At 39.3% G+C, this 21,837-nt stretch overlaps 1 protein-coding gene across 2 annotated transcripts in view; it reads left to right on the top strand.

Annotated features, from left to right (window-relative positions):
• CRACR2A (calcium release activated channel regulator 2A) overlaps positions 1-21,837 on the top strand; it is a 56,818-nt gene that overhangs the window by 29,513 nt on the left and 5,468 nt on the right. For both annotated transcript variants that reach the window (XR_009485306.1, XM_059838306.1), the window contains exons 8-16: positions 2,433-2,620; positions 4,502-4,573; positions 6,738-6,783; positions 7,602-7,693; positions 8,440-8,764; positions 12,411-12,543; positions 14,507-14,588; positions 15,502-15,616; positions 17,268-17,369. Coding sequence is in view for 1 of the 2 variants with exons in the window: in XM_059838306.1 (XP_059694289.1) it covers positions 2,433-2,620; positions 4,502-4,573; positions 6,738-6,783; positions 7,602-7,693; positions 8,440-8,764; positions 12,411-12,543; positions 14,507-14,588; positions 15,502-15,616; positions 17,268-17,369 (1,155 nt within the window). In the remaining variant the exon portion in view is untranslated. The remainder of the gene's footprint in view (positions 1-2,432; positions 2,621-4,501; positions 4,574-6,737; positions 6,784-7,601; positions 7,694-8,439; positions 8,765-12,410; positions 12,544-14,506; positions 14,589-15,501; positions 15,617-17,267; positions 17,370-21,837) is intronic.

Here is a 21,837-nt window from a genome sequence, read left to right as displayed (position 1 = left end):
CAAAAATATGAAAGGGAGCTTTCAAACCAGATGAGCTCTGCGTTGTTTCCTCTGACATAGCCAGAGGGATTTTCCCTTGTGAGGATTGTCTGGCTGGCATTGTTCCTCAAGGGATGTCAGTTGGAACATCTCAGGAGGAAGCACTGGGGGCAGAGGATATCCAGCATAACCTCTAGGGCACAGACTCTTGTGTGAGAGAAGAAAGCAAGTGTGGACCAGGTGAAATGCAGGGGAAATACTGGACTTCTCACATAAAATACTGGGTTCTCTGCTGATGGCAGCTGCTGAAGAGCATGATCTTGGAATTGGGAATGAGATGAATGAAAACATGGATCTGTAGCACTCAAGTGCTTGTAACCGCCTTATGGCACTGTATAAATTTTGCATCTTTCACATGCTACTGAAATAAATAGGGAGGAAAAATATAAAAACTACAGAAAGTATGCTGAGCTAAGAACAAGGGATTGCATGGAGGGTGCTCAATGTGTGTGTCTTTTGGGGACACCAATAAATGTCTTCAGCAACAGCTCATTTGCATTTGATAATCCCAGTTGTTTATTCAACTTAAACTTGATTTTCCTCTCATCTTTGTCAAAAAAAGAGAATATGCACCATCAGCTACCTGTCTGTGCTTAACCTGTGGAATGGGTTAATTCTCTCTGCTACTTAGATTTTCTTAAACATAGCTATGGGCCATGAGTCTTTTCTCCAGCAGTTTCCTTCTACCAGATGTACAATTTGCAGCTCCAATAAGCAGCTAGAAGCTATAGGATCTATGCCATTCTACTACTAGCTGAGCATTCCCCTAGTGAGTTATTTCTCTGTATTGGGAGTTATTTAGATGAATGCTTTAAAGGTAGCATTTGGCATTTCTCAAAGGATTGTACCCTCAAAGGGTAAAATGAAAGAAGGGAGGTTTGTATTGCTGTGAAATAATCCTTTCTCCTCTTGTGGTGTTCTGGGTTTTACACATTATATTATCGTTTTTCTGAGAAGAGTGAGCTCCAGGATTTATAGCAAGTATTTCTAGCATCATTATAGCTGATTCTGGGAGCTGATGTTGGCTACCATTGCAGTTACATTTCCAGAGATGTCTATGTGTAAGTTTTCAGATGGCCATCCTGTTCTCTAAAAGGTGGGGTTTTTGTCTGCAGCTTTTTGTTCCTTAGATTTTTGAAAGTTCATCTTTCTGTAGTCACTTTTTGCTTCTCCCAAAGCCACTCCTCTGGATGAATCTTGTCTTAAGTACCTGAAGCAGTGGATCTTTTACTTAGAATGGGTAACCTTGATCTGTCGAGGAATGGAAGCAATATTCAGGAACTGATGTAATCTATCCATGGAAGCCAGCCTTGTTCAGCAGTAATCTAATGCCCAGCCAGTGTTCCATGGGAAATGTGAGCCTGCTGAGGCTACAGTTCAGCAAATACATTCAGCTGTTGCTGCTGCTACTAAGTGCTCCCACTCTACACATGTTCCTGACTTCTCACAGTCCAGGCTGGGAAGTATTTTCTGCGCTTATTTTTAACCTGGGCCTTGTTCAAAACCAAGACTACAACAACAGCAGTGTTCTAGGGTAGGAACTGACTGGAAGAGCTGGCTGAGGATAGGTTTTGGTTGGGTGAGCTCTGCTTGTTGGGATGGGCAAAATGAGAGTTCAAACATTGTTATGTCTCAGATCTGGAAGATTGAAATGGTATTGTAATGCTCCAAGGATGTTTTACAGTCCTTAAAATGAATACAGAAAAAAGAAAAAAAAAACCCAAAACAAAATCAAACTTTTGTATTTTAAGGTCAGCAATGCTATACCTAATATGAAGCTTTGCTCTGTTGTCTAAATTTGCTCAGTTAGCCAGGGTGAAGCTGGTAGAACTTCTTTAGGTACCAGAAGCTACTATCGTCTATTGTTGCTTGTTTTACAGGGAAGTTGTATCTTTCCTTCAATGTACATTGGAGAGGGAATATAAAACTGAATAAAAAGGCTCTAATTCACACTTCTTGGCAGATCTGTCTGAGGTGCCAAAAAGGTCACTGCTTGTTCATATTGCTGGGGATGGGAAGGTTTATCAGATATCAGATTTAAATCTAACAGTTTTTAGGTAGAACTCTGAATCACTCTGTGTAGGCCTGGTCTTTGTGGAAAATGGTCTAAAATAGCAGTTGTGAATATCAGCTTAATGCTGCTAATCTGCTCTGTAGCACCTTTTTTATGTGTGTTCTTGAACTGGATAAAATTCAGTCATAGAATGGAATGGCTTTGTTTTTTTGTAACATAATTATGTCTGTACAAAGAGCAGTGGAAGAGCACCATATGTATTTTATTAATTTTTTGGCTTTGATAGAAATGACTCCCTGCTCAGCTAACCTCTAAATCCTCAAAACCAAGATGCCTCAGTCAGTTGTAATGCTTTCTGTTCTCTTTTCTTCCACACCAGTTAGAGCATCAGTGTACACAACTCCTCAGTGGCAAAGAAGAAACCAAAGTAGAGAACACCAAGCTGAAGCTGACTAACCAGGAGCTGCTGAGAGAGCTGGAGAGAACATCCCATGAGCTAAGCCTGGCTCAACAACAGCTACAGGTGCTTCAGGAGGAGGCATCAAGGCTCCATGAGGAGAAGGAAATGTAAGTGTCCAGCTGCAGCAGATCTTGTGCCAGTGGTGTGCCAGTGAACCCCCTCAGGGTACCCAGTGCTGTGATTTAAGTTTGTGTCAAAAGCAGAAACCACTTGCAAAACTGAGTGCAGTTCTAGCTGCTTTCCCCCAAGTAATTCAGCATGTTTTCTGTAGCATATCTGGCTTCTGTGGAATCTTTTGCTAATTTTGTGTTCAAAATGTCAGTGTTCTCCCCACTGCCATTGGTTGAGGGTATTTGGAATTAAAAATGGAATTAAAAATCCATGTAGTGTCTTCCTTTTGAGATACCAATGGAATTCCTTATGGAAATGCCTTACAGTTGAGGCACATGATGCTTCATCCTACTCAAAGCTGAGTCTATCTGAAACTTGCTTCTCAGAATGCACTCTTACTGAGATACCTAGGATCTTCTTCTTTTTTTCCTTCATCAAAAGTAAGCCTAATAAGCCTAGTAAGCCTACCTCCCACAAGGTATTATGGCAATTCACAACCATAATTTTGGGGTTTCCAGTTCAAATGTTGAAAGCTTCAGACTCTGACTCCAAATTACAAAAAAAAAAAAAAAAAATCAAGAAGAAATGTTTACGGTTCATATTTTGAGGGATAAAAATTACTTGTGACAGTTCAAGCTACCTGTCTTGCTCCAGCCTTCTGCACAAAGCAGAAGAATCACTACCCTGAGGCTGTAATTGGCAGAGATGTTCACTCTCGTCCATTTTAAAGAAAATGCTCAGGGATCTGTAGAAGCCTCTCATTGTCAATGGAGACCACATGAATGACAGATAGACCCAGCCATTGCAGCAATGAACTATATAATTCAGAGCTGTTGCTGGTTGACATATTTCAGGGTAGAGCAGAACATTAGTTCAAATGTCACATTCTTTTTCTCTTAAGCTTCGTGCCAAGCTCTATTAAGTTATCACTTCTTTAATTTTTCTTGAGAGTAAAAATAATGAACTTTCTTGATAAATTAGTGTTAAAGAATGGCCACTGTGATTAGAATTTTTAGGTTTGCGTGTTTGATGTGTGTTTTGGAAGTAGACAGTAGAAATACTCCTCCTCAAGGTGGTTTGTTTCCTCTTTGAGGCCTCTCTTTTCAGATCCAGAGCAAAGACTATGGAATGATCTGATTTAAAAGCTACAAAGGAAATCTGCCCAGTGGTCAGACTGCTGAATAATGCTACTGCACTTACAAAGTACTTTGGATTCAATAGTGGTTTATGGAATTAGAGATCAGCCCTACTCAACTGCACCTGCAGTGTTGCTTTAAACATCTGTGTCAGTCTGGTAAGACCTGAGCTGTTGAAGCAGGTGTAATGTTCAGACAGTGCACAGGAAGAACTTGAGGCTTCAGTGAAAGACCAAAAAAACCATTAAAGGCCAGACACCAAATTGTGTTAAATCAAAGTAAATGGTGTTAAAATGGCTGCATAAGTGTCAGGAATTGGAAAGAAATTGTAGGGTTTGTAGACGTGAGAGCCTGACATATGGTTCCTGCAGCAGGATAAGCTCTAATTTTGGATAAAATGTCACCTGGTTTTTAGTGGCCATAACTGAGAAGTATTTTGGCAGTGTATCTGTTCTGTATGCTCCGAGTGCCAGTATCAACATATATTAAACTCTCTGGATGAAGAAATTAAAAAGCAATATTTTTTGAAAAAAGAACCTCTGCTCCTTCCTCTGCTAACTTGTACTGCTGTGCTACTGTGGGCCTTATACTGAATAAACTTCTTTAAAATATTAACCATCCATGCAGAATCTACAAGTTTGAAGAAGCTTGAGGTCTCAAATATAGATACCCCTAGGGGGAAGTGTTTTAGAAGTGTTCTTACCATGGATAGAACAATTTTTATTTTTTTCTTTTTTGCAGGGAGGTGTACCGGGTGACAGAAACCTTACAGAGAGAGAAGTCGGGACTTTTGAAGCAGCTGGATTTTTTAAGGTAATGTTGATCTTCCAAAAACCTCTTCTATAATTCTAAAGAGGTCCATTAAAGGATGAAATTATGTTGGAATATGTGTTTAGTGTAGGTGTCAAGGTGTTGACAGTGGGGTGCCAGAGAGCTTCTGTGCCAGAGAGAAGCCAGGGCTGTCCTGTGACAATGGACACAGCATAGGGCACAGTGGAGCTCCACAGCCCCCGTGTGCTTCTGGGAAAGCCTCAGTAAGAAAGGGTGGAAAAAAACCCAGCAGTTGGGAGAGAAGAGAGAAAAAAAGTGTGAGAAAGCCCTTCAGACACCAAGGTCAGTGGAGAAGGAGGGGTAGAAGGTGCTCCAGGCACCACTGGAGCAGAGTCCCTTGTAGCCTGTGCAGACTCCACACAAGAGCGGGCTCCTGGCAGGAGCTTGGTCCATGGAGAGGAGCCCTTGCAGGGGCAGGTTTTCTGACAGGAATTGTGGCCCATAGGGGTCCCACACTGAAGCAGTCCATTCCTGAAGGATTATTTCCCATGGAAAGGATCTGTGCTGGAGTGTTGTGAAGGACTATAACCTTTGTGAGGGAACTCACACTGGAGCGAGAAAACTGTGAGGAGGAAGGAGCCGCAGAGAGAAGCTGTTATGGACTGACCACAAGCCCCACTATTCCCCATCCCTTTGTGCCACTCAGCATTGGTTAAGGAGGTAGAAGAGCTGAGGGGGTAGGAGTGAAGTTGAGCCTGAGAAGAAGAGGGATTGTGGAGAAGGTGATTTTAGTTTTGTCTCTATTTCTCGTCATCCTACAGTTGAGTGTTTCATCTGTAATGGGTAGCTGGTAAGTAACCTTCTTGTTTTTATCTTGGCCCAGAAGCTTTTCCATGTTATTATCTTCCCTTGTGTTGAGGAAGGAGAGTGAGAGGGTGGCTGGGTGTACATCTGGCAGCCAGTCAATGTCAACTGCCACAGGATAATGACACAAAAATAGCAAAAATGGTTACAAAAGTCTCTTATATGGTTGGTTTTTGAATAGAGTAGAGGGCAGCACACCTGAAAGATATGCTTCGTTTTGACAATTCAGTACTGTAGGACAACCTCCTTTCCAAAAGTCAAATGTGAAACAGAGCAGCACTGAACAGCTTTAATTCTGAGGTAGAAGCCTGGCTGCAGGAGCTTACTGAAAGGCTCTGTTTCTTCTCAAGTGCTGGGAGTTGAGCCAAAATGAAGATTATTTACCCAAAATATTTGTAAAATGATTTCAAAATGTACATAGCTAACATTCCTGTATTGATAGACTTCAAGTTTGGAGCTGTGTTCAGCCACCTGTAGCCCTCTTTTCAATGTGAAGCCGTGTTGTGTTTTGTTTGCTCAGTGGTCAGTCAGCATGGGCTGTAGGTTGCACCTGCCTCTGGGCCTTCATTGGCTGCATTTCCTTCAGGAGGCCTCATTTTAGAGTTTCTTAAAAATTTCACAGGCTTGAGGAAAGGCTCTTATTTTGCAGCATGTGTTTTCCATAGACCACTCTGTGATCTTGCCTGCTGCAAGTGTTGGGGACATTGATAGAAACATCTGGCAAGAGAGGTTTTTTCATTCACCCTGTCTGCTCAGTCTCTCCTGTGGCCAGGCCAGCAACAGATGGAGACAATAGATGATGTACTAAGCAGGTGTGCTGTCAGATCTGATCAGAGCTTGCTGATTGCCTGGAGTATCTGTTTCTTGACACTTTCATTGTTTCTGCACAAAGGATGGAAGATGGATGTGTTCCGAGGGTGACTTTTCTGTGGCAGCCACAATTGCCGCAATAATTGGCTTTCACAGCTGTCAGCAGATGAACAAGAGATGGTGTTCATTGCACCCTCTCCACATTAAGAGGTCATCTTTACTGTGAAAATCATTAAACATTCTAATTTATGGTATGTGAAGGCATATTGACCACAACTGATTTCTATGTGTTAAGGCATTTGTTTAGATAAAATACAGGAAGAGATCCAGATCCCATCTGGCTTTAATCAGCATAGCCCTGCTGGAGAATCAATAGCCCAGACAAGGAACTGGCCGAGGTGAGAATATAAATAAAGGGTGATGAAAGGTTTGCACTGCCAACTGTCCAGTCTGTCTGCTAGTGTGAAGTAGAAAAGTCAGCAGTTCTAAATACTTGGCTTCAGTGTTTCTTTTGTTTGTGTTTTCTTTGCAGAGAGAGGAACAAACATCTCAAGGATGAACGTGACATATTTTTGCAGGTAACCAACTATTATTTTCAAACCCAAGTGTTGAGCAGACTCATATGAGAGCAGCTTCAAAAGAAGGGGAACAGAAGGCTGTGCAGGAGATGGGCTTTCATGCCACTTAAGTCTTACCCTGTTCTTAATTTGCATTGTCTTCTTTTCTCACCTGAAAATAAGATTTTTTTAAATTTACCAAACAATTTTAAGACCTACATGTTGAGAATTATAAAGTGGGAACTATCTGAAGGGAGATGAATGTATTTCAGAAGAAACAAAGGATGCAATTGTGAAAGGATGAAATAACCTAAAAATTGAACAATTAAATGTGTTAATTTGCCCAGTCAAGAGTTGGTAATATCCTGATACATTTATACAACAGTACAATAACTGGTGTACCTGAATCAGTAGCTGAGTACCTCAGTACCTGAGGCTGGGGTAAGAGCACATCCTATAAACTTTTTAAGCAGCAGCAAAAAATGGACTCCTAAGATGTTCTAGAAGTACCCTGGGATAAGGAGACTAAGGCCACTTAGTTTATATTTTCTTGTGTTCTTAGTCCTACAAGAAGCTGCTTGTGTAAAAAAAATACCCATTTACTTTATTTTCATTACATCGTGCTGTTGTATTTACAAAGCAGATGAATTTTTGTAGGATCTGGAGTTCCCCGTTCTGATTGTTTATCAATTGGAATTCTGAAGCATTTATACCTCTAGGATTTTCTTCTACATTTTTTCTTTCATTTGCATTGCATTATTTAAGTATTTATAATGAGGGTAGTTAACCATAATGAGCACCAGAAGCTAATCAGTAAGACGTATTCTGTATTTCTGCAGAAATGCAAAACAACTGTTCCAAAAGCCAGCTGGAAGCAGAGGTCAGGGTCTATCATTGGGAAATACATAGAGGGCAAGATGCTGCCAAGCAGGTAAGAACTTTTTTTCATGTGTTCCCTGTTTGAGTATGATGAGGCTTAGAGAAAGAAGATGTGGAATGCTTCCTTTCTGATACTTTTGAACTTTTCAAAGAGTGTATTTCTTAAGTTTCTGTCACTATTAGATTACTGTGCTCGTTAAGAAATTTGAAAATGAAGAGCCAAATTTTAACACAAAACACGTCTGCTGTCTGCAAAGGCAAGAGATTTCCCCACTGTGGATGGCTGTAGGCTGGGAGACACAAACACTTGTCCATGAGCCTGTGTTAATGTGGTGCAATTCTGAGTCTCCACTTGGACTTTTTTATCCATATTAAGCAAACCCATGTCCATTCTATCTACTAAAGAGAGAATCAGATTGCACATAGAAAGGATCTCTCTTGGGGATTTCTTTTATTCCTCCAGAATAGGAGTGAAGGTGGGAAAGGAGAAAATCACAGTAGAGAAGTTTTCTTTAGCTCTTTTATGAGATTAGAATTGACGTTAATCTAATATTTTCCATTCTGGTTGTGGTTACTCCTGTAAGTTACTAGTTTCCCCCATGATGCTTATGATTATCAATATATATACACACATGGTATGATGAGGTGACTTTCCAGCAGACACTGGAATGACTCTCCTCTGCCTGCTGTGACTAATTAAAAACATGGGAGATTAAAATCAGTTATTCAGATTAAATTCAGAATAAAATTGCAGGTCCATTATATTTCTGTGATGTACTTTCTTCTTTCTCTGTCTAGCCATTCATTTGACGAAGATGATATTTTCAGTAATTCAAAGAGAAGGAATTCTGCTGGACTGAATGGAGTTCTCTCTGAAGAGCCTGATGCTGGAGTCACTGGAGGAATGCCTAAAACATCACATCTCCAAAGAATAATATCAATTGAAGAAGATCACCTACCCCAGCTTCTTGACAGGCTGGTTGATAAGCAGCTGAGCAGATGGACTGGAGAAGACGAAAATACTTTTGAGACAGAAATGAATGACAAATCCAGAGAGCAATCAATGGAACATTCATCATCATCTTCTAGAGAGCAGCCTGTAGGGAAGGAAACACTGTCAAATGTAAGAGGACAAAGGAGATCTCACCTTGAGTAGAGTGTGAAGTTCTCGGCCCTATGATTTAAGGAGAATGTGAAGGTCCTTGGATGCATCCAGAAGAGGGCCACAAAGCTGGTGGGAAGGCTGGAAAGTGTGTCCTCTGAGGAGTGGCTGAGGGCTCTGGGTTTGTCCAGTTTGCAAAAACAGGCTGAGGGACAGCTCCCTTACTCTCTGCAGCTTCCTGAGGAGGGGAAGGGGAGAGGGAGGTGCTGATCCCTTCTGCCTGGGATCCAGCAATAGGATGTGTGGGAATAGTTCAAAGCTGCCTCAGGGGAGGTGCAGGCTTGACATTGGGAAGCATTTCTTTTGTGAGAGGGTGGTCAGACAGAGGAATGGGCTTCCTAGGAAGGTGGTCCATGCCACAAGTCTGTCAGTGTTTAAGATACTTTTTGATAATGCCCTTCATAACATACTTTAACTTTGGTCAGCCCTGAAGTGGTCAGGGAGTTGGAGTAGGTAGGTCCCATCCAACAGGAACTCTTCTGTTCTATTCTATTCTGAGGGACCTTGGATGCCATGAAGTGGTATCATAGGTTAATGTGTTATTCCTAGAATCTAAAATTATTTGGTTTTCTGTTTTTAAGTTGAAGCATGACAAATTAAGCCATTGCCTGAAGTGGGGGATGAAAATGTATTGCAGACAAGTGCTGAAGGTGCAGAGAAGGGAAACTCAGCCTACAGGAGTGGTAACTGCAGACAATGTGTGCATGGATTTACATTTGAAGGACTGTTTAGGGAAAGTGTAGTTAAACCTTGTAACAGAGGATAAGAGAAGATCCAGTAGGAGGCAGAAATTGTCTTAAAAAAGAAGAGTGTTTTTTAAAAAAATTGTTTGTTTGGCTTTGGGGTTTTTTTTTGCCACAAGGTGATAGTTCTCATAATTCTGATACTTTTGAGTCAGCTTTGGTAGCTGTTACATTATCTGAGAAATAATGAGAGGATTATAATGACTTTTTAATTATTATTGAAAATACTTTTATTTAGCAAATGGAAATCCTATATTTTTTCATCTCTAGCTTGTATATGTGTGCTAGCAATGAATTCACCATTCAGTAATAATCCTTAAAACAGTATGCTGGAAGGTACATTTCTTTGGAGTCTAAAGTTCTTTTAGCACTGCTATTGCTTCAGAGCTAGCTGTGCTTGTTTTCCAATTTTAGAATCATTGTTAAGGATTACTCATTTTTAGATTCTTGAAGCACATATTAAAAAGATTAAAGTATAGGAAAAATTGGTTTGCTTGGTCATAATTATATGGTTCTTTTAGAAGAAGCAAGCATGTCTTAAAAATTATGATAGAATTATGCCATGGTTACATAATGATTTCTAAGTGGTACCTTTTAATAAATCATTGAGGGTACAGAAAAGAGCTTCATATTTTGAAATTGTTTAATTCAGTGCATACTTTTTGCTTGCTGTATGACTTATCTTGTGTCACATTTTCAAAACATGGCATCACTGGACGTTAGGATGACAAAAGCCAGGTAGGTCATCCTATCCAGCTAGGACAAGCCTGAAGGAATATCTTCAATACCTGAAGGAACCCTAATGGAAATTAAAGCAGGATTTTCTGTTCAAAACTTCTGCATGAGATTCATTTTCAATATGGAATATGAATCATTATGTTTATACCTGTAATCTCCCACATTTGTGTTAAGTTGTTCAAAAGCTAGGTGTGTTACTTTACCTGGCTACTTTTTATATAAAGACTACTCAAAAGACACATCTAGGGAAGACTTTTTCAGACTGCATTGTAACCTAAAATAAATTATCATCCTACCGCTATTCTATTTTCCCATCAGCACTTTGTTGAAGCAGACTATGGAGTAGCTTATCCCCTAGCATAGTGTTCACATGCAAATTTATAATCAAGTTTAATAATTAAGGTTATTTTCATGACTGGACTTGATACATCTCAGTGAAAAATTACTTCTTATGTTCTTGTCTTGGGAGCTGAGCTGAATGCCTCTGGGGTCTCTGAGTCTTAGTGCTACTGGAGTGTGTATGACCACCAGGGACAAAATATTTCAGGTCATGCAGTCCATATATTTAGCTATGGTTCTCAGAAGCACTGTGATAATACTGCCAAGCTGGTGATTGTATGTTAGCTTGTTTTATTTCCCAGAGCACACAGACTAATAAGCTGGGAATGGTTTTCATCAGGACTGAGAATGTGCTTTGTATAAATGTGTGTGTGCTACTAGCAGCCTATAGTTGCTGTGGGGTTTAGAATTTTAATAGAAAAGGAAAATAAGAAATGCCTTTATAATTGTGGTGGGCTATAAGCCCAGCTCATGAAAGAGATGTGTATTTTTGTCTCCAGAATTTACAGCATGAATGATTTTTGTTTTCACACAAAGGGCTACAGCAGCTCAAGCCTTTGTTGTTTGGGTTTTTTTCCCCATCAAGAGCAGCTCTCTATTTCTTCTTCTTTCTCAATGACTTCTGTATATTTGTAGAAAACACTTCCAGTTGTAGACTTCAGTGTCTCATTCAAAGGACTGTCAGGCAGTGAATTCAGTTTTGATGTCTTCATGAAGACATGGATCCTGCACATCAAATGACTGGCAGAGGACCTTCCCCTCCTTCCCCTCCTTCCCCTCCTTCCCCTCCTTCCCCTCCTTCCCCTCCTTCCCCTCCTTCCCCTCCTTCCCCTCCTTCCCCTCCTTCCCCTCCTTCCCCTCCTTCCCCTCCTTCCCCTCCTTCCCCTCCTTCCCCTCCTCACAACCCACACCTTAACAAACTTATGCCAGGACCATCCATGATCTTTCTCTCCTTCTGCAGCATTGAAAGCAAACTTTCTCTCTCCCTCTTCCTTCAGCTTTACACAAAATAGAAGAGACCAGCAAGGGCACCCCCTGCAAAACAGCTGGTGCTACAAGTGCTTCCCTAAGCAACTCCTGATTTACATACAAAAGAATGATGACCTACTTGATAGAGGATATAAATATTCTCTCCAGCATCCACTTAGCTTAGCCTGCAGTAAACAGAACCTGGATAAGCAGAACAAATTGTTGTTCCTTCTGCTTAAAAGGCGAAATGACAGAAACATAGCCGAATGTTTACAGCCTGATTAACTGGCCTAATTCTCCGTCTGTGTCTTTCCTCCATGCTTCTGCCTGTAATGTTAAACAGTTGTAGAAAAGCAGTAATTGGATGGAAGTTCTTGGCTCTGTGATAGTAGCAGAGAGAAGAATCTGGTAGCATAAGCCAAAAAATTATGACTTTCCTTCTGTTATCTAGATGAAGATGTACTGCTTCCTCTGTGTCACTGGTATAGAGTGAAGCTACCAAGCAGAGCTGTGTGAAGCTTTATAAATTTTGATTTGTGGCCATGAACATAAATGGTTTTATTTTGTTAGTTTCATGTAAAGATTCATATTCAGTATACTTCCAGAGCTCAGTGCAACTCACTGCACTTTGGATGATCTGGAATGATGCATGGCAAACATCTGAAGTGCTGAGTTATTTTAAGAAACAGAATATTGCTTCATGAGTAATGTAGAATATGATAGGATAAAATCTATTATTTTCCCCATATCAGCCTTTAACTGGAGAGGCAACAGGATTTATAGAACAGTTGGAGGCTAATTTTTGCTCTTACTTGAAGGAGGAGAGAATAAACTCTGTTCCAGAGCGCTTATTCAAGATCGTTTTTGTGGGCAATTCGAGTGTTGGAAAGACTTCATTCTTAAGAAGATTTTGTGAAGATCATTTTTTCCCAGGCACAGCTGCTACTGTAGGTAAGTTTAACAATATAACTGTTCTTATTTTTGTTCTGACAGTACTTAAGGGTTTCTACTGAGATCAGGCCTTGTATTGTAAAACAGAAACATACAGATGTTGTAAAAGTAGGACATGCAAAGTAAGATCTCCTAAACTGGAAAGCACATAATTGATGGAGAAGTTTCAGAGTAGATTCTGTACTGAAATCTTGGCCAGCAGTGAGATAAATCAGAAAAAATATACTGATTTCTTTGAAGCTAGAATTTCCTTGTAGATCTCACAGTTCTGAAACAGATATCCTGTCCTCTGGACTGCACTGTACTAACAATCCCACCTTCATATCTCATTGCCATCCCTCTAAGTAATCTGATTTTCTAGTAGAATATCTGAATCACCTATTTGAAGATGAAGCATTATACTAATCTACAAAACAATATGTCAGACCAGTGTTTCGAAAGCCAAAATTTTCAAAGCCTACCTTCTTACCTTGCCTAAAGTTGTAGACCAAGCTTTCAGACCCAAAATCAAGGTACAAGAACTCAAGTATAGGTTATTGCAATGCAGCTGGGTTAAATGACCAGATTCTTTATGTTTAGCCTGTATTGAGACCTTACTTCTTCTGCAGTATATATGAAGTAAGACTTAGCTATTTCAAGGTGAGCTTATAAATGTCCTAGTTTTTCACTGACTGTACCTTCATTAACTGGAATGGGGGTTGGACACCTATCTGCAATTGTCTGTTCATGTATCCTGTAGACCTCAAGGCTGTGTACTGTCCATGTTGTCCTGTAATTGGCTGATACACTTCTCCACACTCTGAGGTCTTACACAGTGTGTGCAATTTTCCAGAGGAAAAACACAGGAATGAGTCTGAACTCTTTCCTTTTTTGGCTGGTCATCCAGGGCTCTTGCAAAGAAAATGGCAAGAAGACCTTTGTCATAGCTTTGATTTAGTGTTCACATCAATGAGTTTCACAGGTGTAGGCTATGGCTGGCAAGGTACAGACAGTGGAAAAGTCAAGTGAACAATATGGAGAGGAGTGTTCTCAATGAATTTCTACAGAGTAATTCAAACTTCTTCCCTTGAGATACAAGCAATAGATATATCCTCCATAGAGGTTTTTTAGTTGCCTATTGAAGGAATCTAAGCAGGCATTGATGCTTCTCCATTGATACCACTGGTAAAAATCCCATTTTTGAGGAAAATGGCCCCAAAGATACTGTTGCTGACCTACTGAGATCCCTTCTAATCTGAATTATTCAATAATTCTGTGATTTTATGATACAGTTCAATGTGATACAAAAAAAATGTAAGCTGTCGTTAGGAGGAGGTAGTGACTGATTAACATTTTGAACTCTAATTATTGTTATAAATATCCAGAAAATACGTACATCTTCAGAGGTTATAGGAATTGGGAGAGGATTAATTTAAAAGTTTAAATAAATGAGTGTTTATGTCCACTAACCTAAGGGAAGTGAGCTCATCTTCTGTGTTATAAATAGGAGAAGATGCTCTCCACATGTCCAGTCCACCTATCTTCAGCATTTATCGTAGGTTCCACTGTTCCCTGTGCCATGCCTTGTGTTTTTCCACTATTTGCAGAGAGCTCCCATGTGGTTAGCTCAGACTAAACTAACACATTTCACACAACTGATGTCATACAGTCAATTCCAGGCAAAATGGCTTAGACTGCTGTGGACTGTCAGATGGACCATTGACTTGTGTTCTGTGATTTGGAAAGTGACTTATCTGACATATTTTATGAAACTGAACTACACTTCTACCATTCAGTATTTTATTGCTGGGGGACTTCAAGCAAATAAAAAGCTCTTGACCTCTGATAGCTGGAGACTCTGGACATAATTTTTAATGCTGTGCCTATCTTTTTACTTTCCTGGAATTGTTGCTAATTTCTGGATCCAGTTTTCAAAGACCAAACAGCTTGTAAAGAGACAGCTCACCGTGCCTTTCTGTTGCAGGTGTGGATTACAACGTGAGAACTGTCTCAGTAGATCACACCCAGGTAGCGCTGCAGCTCTGGGACACGGCTGGCCAGGAACGGTGAGGAAGGGTCTCTTGTGGTTCAACCTGGGAGTCAGCCCGGCTGTGTAGCTGCTCCCTCACTCCCCCATCTGCTGGGATGGAGGAGGCAATTGGAGGGATGGAAGTGGGAAAACTCCTTGTTTGAAATGAAGACAGTATGATGAAATTTAACTCCATGCCAGTCAAAACCTGTACGCATTTTAAGGTCTCACTTCCTTGGATCATCTGTTTGAAGATCATTAAGTGTGGACCTAATCCTTCTTCTTGGGAGAGGAGCAAATATAGGAGCATTCCTAATAGAGCCAGTGGGTTCACAGTTTAGCTCATTCCCTTGCAGCACTAATTAAGCTCTGAAAATTTTAGTGCTGCAGTTTCTTTAGGAGAAAGACTGATTTTAAAATGCACCTAGAATTATTTCTATATCAGAAGATACCTTAATGGATAAAAAAAGAGGAGGTTTTTTGTTTTTAATTAAAGCAATGCCACTGTAGTAGAACTCCAGGTTTTTTGTAAGATATCAGTGGTCATTTCCTTCCCCGTCTCCTCACCTATTGTGTAATTCTTTATTACTATTTCCAAAAACAAGGATGATAATGACAATCTGCATTTTCTGCATGAAGCTTTGGAAAAAGATCTCCAAAAACCTAGCTAGCTTTAGAAGAGCACCTAGTGAGGGGGAAATTTTTGCTCCAAGCTTAAAACAAAAGAGATGAGAGAAGGTGAAATGTGAAGCTAATTATCCTGCCTAACCCAGAATCAGTTAAAGAAGGCAGGGGGAGCTTTTCCAAACACTTTCTTTTGATAATTCCTTTTATTGAGATTTTTTTCCCAAATAATTTATTTCCCTTTGTATGGAGGAATCACTATAAATTTTAACTTGTCAGATTGTTGCTTCTGTTGAAGAGAGCTGTAACCAGATTCTTACTTGTAGGTACCGAAGCATTACCAAGCAGTTTTTCAGAAAAGCTGATGGTGTCATTGTGATGTATGACATAACAGCAAAAGACACATTCACAGCTGTCAAGCAGTGGCTGATAAGCATTGAGGTAACTGGACATAACTTGAAATCCAAACCCTCGTGTCAATCTCTACCTTCTTCTGAACAAGGGCTGTTAGCAGGGTGAAACAGAGAGGACCATGTTTTTGTGTTGTCACAATTACATTTTTTCTTGTGAGTTTTTTCTGCACTGTTGCCAGTGAAGTTGTTTTTCATTTCTATCTCTGTGGGAAAAAAAAAAAAATTATAGTTCCAGGGTTTTAAGGACTTTGAATGAGGGGTGGTAAAATCCCAGCATGGAGTCCTCTGATTTCTCACCAAGGGAGTTTTGCTAATGACCCCCACTGGATCACTGCTAGCACTGAGAGGTGTTTTGGATCAGTGATGGTGATCTGGTGATCACTGATGATCACTTGCATTTGATAACCAAGTGTGTAGCTTGTGGAAAATAGAGTTTATTAGGAACATAAGCCATAAACTTAGAACTATGTAATCCACAGTAGTGCTGTGAAACTGAACTTGTGAAAGACAGTTCAGTTTCCTGGGGATCATCCTTTCAACCACTTGAAATCATAGTCCATATCACTGAGTGTCATCAATTAATTAAAAATTAAAACATATTAAGAGCATAAGCAGTGGAATTTGCTTGTGGCCAGAACAAAGAGTAAAAATAAAACTGAGGCAGCTGCCACAAAGGGCTGACTTGTAGCAAGAATGAAGTGTGATTTCCTGTTTGCACACTGAAAAAGGGACAAATCAATATGCAAAGATAATTTAATCTGATTTTATTGGGCATGTGCTCTAGTATAACACACTATTATTATAATATTATTTTATATTTCCTGAATAGCCAGGAGGTGGATTTGGGAGTTCAGATTAGGACTCAGTCATTTAAATGCCTCCAAACAGTCATAGTTATTCCAGATATGAGTAGCCTTACTGAAGTACTATTAGCATGCATTTGGGAAGAACAGGTCCTTGCTTAAGGATCTTAATAAATAAGTGGCATGTTTTAATTCAGTATGGTAAAAGCTAGCGGTGCATTGCTGATTTTGATTCAGAAAAATTGAATATTGTGGTCAAAACTTTTTTCCAAACTCTAATAGTTCACTCTTCTTTACCAACTAATTTTTGTTAGCTGCAAACTGTTGCTAAGGTGGACATACTGCCAAGTCCCTTTACTGCTGTAGCATTCAGCCCACCTAATGAAAGCACTCACTGTGATGATTATAACCCTTTTCAGAATGAATTTTGATTTCTGTCTATTCTATGTATTTTTGGGGGCCTATTCTGTGTATTTCTTCACTATTTAGTGTAATTCATTTGGCATAATAGTACCCAGGTGTTGCCATTATTTTTCCTGGCCATGTAATTAGAAAAGCAGTGGCTGTAAACACACAATATCTGAGCCTGTGTAGCATGGTGGTTTTCTCTCTCCCATTTTAATATGAAGTCTAATGAGCTTCTGTGCTGTTATTTAAAAAAAAAATCCCTAGTCAGTGTAATCTTAGCATTATGTCTTTTTCATGTCTTTTATCCAACTTCAATTCCTGACATGTTTGTAAGCAAAGTGGCACATACCTGGTTTGTGTGAAGTCTTAAATGTCTTGTTAGAATGTGACATTTTTTAGCTTTTATCCTCTTCATCTGTGATCTTTTGAATTCAACGCTTCAGTTGATATTTGCTGTTTATCCTGCAGGAGGCAACTGGGGAGAATGTGCCTGTTCTTTTGTTGGGTAACAAAACCGATAACGAAAAGGAGCGCGAGGTCCCGATGGGAATGGGAGACCATCTTGCAAAGGTACTGTGCTTTGGGAACTCCTTACAAGGCTTGAAGGTGAAGGTTTTAAAATGGAGTCTCAGTGTGTCTAAATTCATAGAAATACAGATTAATCTTAGTCAGATAGGTATCTTTAAGGATTAGGAACCCAATCACACTCTTCAATTCAGCTTTCCGTGATGTGAGTGCTGATAATTATAGTACTTGCAACACTGCCTAGATAAAGAGAACACCCTAAAACCAAAGCAATCAAATAAAAAACTCTAAACCAAACCAAAAAGTGAGTGGAGAAGGAAAATATTTAAGAATTCACTCTCATTGTGTCTCGTCTCTCTTTGTTCTCTCTTTTTCTCTATTTTTTCCCTTGCTGCTTATTTTCTCTCTCTTTTTTCCTCCCTTTTCCCTGTGAAAGGATTCTTAACATAGAGATAATTTGGGGACCTTTTCTCCCTCCTACCTCCTGTAAAACCAAAGAAGACCATCTGTTACTCCTGTGGTAGGAGTAGAAAACATGTTTACTTTTAGTAACTTTCCATCAAGGAGATAAAATAAGTAGAGTTAACAGTCTGCATCTACCAGAGCACTGGTGATCCATGGGCATAATTTAAGCAATCAAGGGACTGCAAATACCAGATACTTGTTTATATTCTTGTGTACCATGCCCATCAAATTTTCCTTTGAATCTCTTTATACAGTGCTTATAGTTTGAACATGAATACCTGCAGAATATTCATTTATTTAGAAGTAAGTAATTGAAATATTGCTGAAATAGTCACCAAATTGGTAGGAATGCACCTAAATTAAGCAGTGTGCTGGATTTCACATATTTACCTCTTTTACCTTTGAAAATAGATTTACTGTCAGTAATAAAAAGGGTATTTTCAAAATTTGAAGTGCAGCTGAATTGTTCTTCCAGGAAAGGTTGCTGCTCCTGTCTGTAACTGAAAGAATTATGGCCAGATCTCTTTTTATCTTATTTCAATTATTCACATAGCCTTTTGAAATTATACCTCCCTATTCAGGTTTGTGTCCATTATTTGGTTTTTGTCTGAGAGGATTATCAGCCTTGAACTTTATCCCCCAAAGGATCTCCCTTTAGGAAATCAGCTTTATTTTCTTGTGTGCGTGGAGATGCAGATAACTTTGAGACCCTGGAAACTAGGGAGGGAGTCCAGGGTGTAACACTGAATCTGTCTGTGAAAAAACAAGTGACACATAAATGCTAAATGGACAGAGAGTAGGTGTCTTGCCTGTCATCTTGCTCTAAAAAACTGTACTAGTAAAACAAAGATGAATCACTCTAGTATATAGAGCTCACAGCCCACCAGGCTATTAATTCTAACATGTCATGCAAGAAAATAAAATGTTTTGCATAAGTAAAACAAAAAGTTGTCAAATAAGATGGTTATAATCAAATGAATGGATCTGAATGACTCACTTGAATGTTTGAATGTGCTGCCTGAGGTAGTTAAGAGAAGGAGTGATTAATGGCAATGGATTAGTTGAAAAGTAGCATAGATATAATTAAATTATAATAATTTGCTTGCTGAGCTAATAATAACCATGAATTTTAATGAAATATTAATTCTTGCTAAATGGCCATGTAATTCCTGTGAAACCACATACCACTGTCTCTGTTAGTGTATGCAGCTGAGTTACTTGTTTTGTGAATAATCCCATGAATTACTCACAAATGATCCCAAATGCACAGGGCTAGGTGCTGAGCTGATACTAATTTGTATAGCCTTATTTGGTGAAAACAAGCTCGTGTTGTGCAAAGAATCAGTTTAGCCTGTTGATCCTGAAGTCCAACAGTTTTAAGGTGTGTTTCAATGTCTCACAGGATGGGATTGGTTTTACCCAGTTTTTTCTATAGTCAGAAAGGAACATGTACTTTCAGGGGCCATTTCAGCCCAGCTGTATTAACCCTTACTTTGCTTCAGTCCCACGTCCTACAAGCACTGTACTGTACTACAGCTTTGGTCAGAAACCCAAGGGCTTCCATTATAATGCCCTTGTCACATAACTTCTCTGCAAGGCGGGCAGCACAATTAATTTTTAAAAGGGGGAGAGTTGTCATTTGAGAAGACTTGTAGTTCCAGTGTGCTTGCTATACCCTTTGAAAAGGAGGAATGGAATGAGCACAGGGATTGTGGAAGTCCATTTGACTTGTTTTAGCAGAGGATACAGAAGGAACACTCCATATAACAAATTTCTCTTTAGCTTAGCTTGATCCAGTGACCAAGAGTTCATAGGAGCACAAGAGAGAGCATTCAGATCATATCGTGAGCATCCAGGAACAGCCAATGTTCTGTTTGAGTACAGAAGCGTAAGCACTGCCAATTATTTAAATAAAATGCCTTATGATACAGGTGCTGCTCAGGCATGCTTATATCCACATGATTTTATTTTGGCCCTGCACGTACTTCCTGAATGATCCTAAATGGGTCAATAAATCCTTTTCTATCACTGTTCCCCAACTATAAAATAAGATAATGCTTTGTCTGCCTTGGCTTTGCAGAGTATATGTGCTTCATGGAATGAGGACTATTTCTGTGTATTCATACAGTGCCTACTTTGTCAACCTGTCAGTGCCATTCTTACACAAATACTGCTAATGAGGCAGCTATTCTCAGAGTGATGGTACTTTACAGGACAGAAAATTGCCCAGCTCCCTCTGGTCATACTTCATTTTCCTCCCTATTCTTTAGATGTCTGCTGATTTGTAGGTAAGTTTTTGAAATTAAGTAATTGTCAGTGGTCTCCAAGGTTCACTAGCTGATTCCTGGATGGAGATAGATGGCATTTGCTGGCTTAATAATTATATGTATCCTTCCTGCTCCTAGTTTGTGCTGCTTGTGTATTCTATCAATTAGTTTCCTCTTTGAATCAGGGAAATGGCATGTTGAATTGCCAGACTATCTCCCCTTTCAGACAAGAACCTTTTTGCTAGACTGAGAGAATTAAGCACTCATTATCAATTGAGTTTAAATTGTTATCCTTCTGTCCAAGCAATTTGCTGAAAAATCCATTCAGATTCATGCCAGCATAAATGAAATTATCACTGAGAGTTCTTCTCTGGTGACACTTTATTGTATGTGAGGAAGATGTTGGAGTAGTATCACTCTAAGCTAGACTGACATGAAATATCTATAAACTGACCACAGTAGGTTTTCTATTAGAGTTCTGATCAGCTGAGCAGAAAAAGAAAGTGTATTTTTTAGTTCAAGCTTTTGTTTGCATAGCTAGTAAGAAATTTGACCTGGTCAAATTTTATCTTAAAACTTTTCTAAGAAAGAAAAGCAAGAGAATCATAGAGTTGCATTATTGTAAATGCAATATGTAAATTATATGTTTAAAAAAATTGATAAAATGTCTATTCAACACTAACATTGCCTGATTTCTTCCTTCTCTGCTTTTCTGTGCTTATCTGGTCATCAAGAAATTATTGCATGTTGTTCAATCCTGTTTTTCATTGGAACAAACAATTTAACCATTGACAACATATCCAAAACTGACATTGGATAATTCTGAAGCACTTTTTTTAGAGCTGCTAAAATAAACTACTGTATTTATGGAATTCTTTTCCCCATTTTTGTCTCTGAAATTCCACGAAGATGACAAAAATTTCAAAAAGTTGTGCAATTCTGGAAGCATGGTATATAGGGGGAAAAAAATCATAACAAACCAGAAATACCTGGTCATCTTAATGGAAAGTTTTGAAAACTGAATCATAAGTGTCTTGTGAAGGGTGGTTAAATAAGTATAAGTGCAGTAACCACAGTTAATAACAAACAAGTGCAGCTCTGCAGACATGATTGTAATTTTCCAAGGTACTGACTAACTTGCTTGAATTTTAAGCTACTGCTATAAATAGCACTAAGACACAGAGACAAGTGGAAAGTGAATAGAAATTTGAAATCTGGATGAGTAAAAGGACAGGTAGTAATACCACAGAGGTAACGTAGGTGACCTTCATTGCAGTAGGTTGTGAAAGCAGACAGATAGCTGTTTTGGAGGATAGTCTGTCATTCACTTTCAAACTTCACTGCCGTCAGACCTGCCAGGTCAGGCTCTTGTGCAGATGTTCTCTTGCCTTTAATTTATAAGACTTCAGCTGAAGGGCTGAGAATCTCTCCCAAGAATTGATCATTTACCCACTGTTCCTAATTACAAAGCTCCCAGGGGAGTACAAAACTGAAAGATGCAGGCTGACTGCAAAGAAAGTGCAGAAAAAAATTCACAAGTACAAAAAGATGAAAGAAAAGTTACTGGAATTCTTTTCACCTGTTTTGTCCAGCACTCAGTGATGTGAGAATTGCTTGATCATCACAAGGGAAGTTCACAAGGCTTTGTACCTTAAAAGACCTGTTTGCATTTGAGCTTTTATATCAAAAGCTATTCTACAGAACAATTATCTGCTAAGAGAAGCATATAGTTGTTATTTGTGAGGCACACTTGGACTTCTTTTGTTACTCTTTACTGTTAG

This window comes from Haemorhous mexicanus, chromosome 2 (genome assembly GCF_027477595.1).
Source record: "Haemorhous mexicanus isolate bHaeMex1 chromosome 2, bHaeMex1.pri, whole genome shotgun sequence".
Classification (NCBI taxonomy): Eukaryota; Metazoa; Chordata; class Aves; order Passeriformes; family Fringillidae; genus Haemorhous; species Haemorhous mexicanus.
This window is presented reverse-complemented; position numbering and strand designations above follow the sequence as displayed.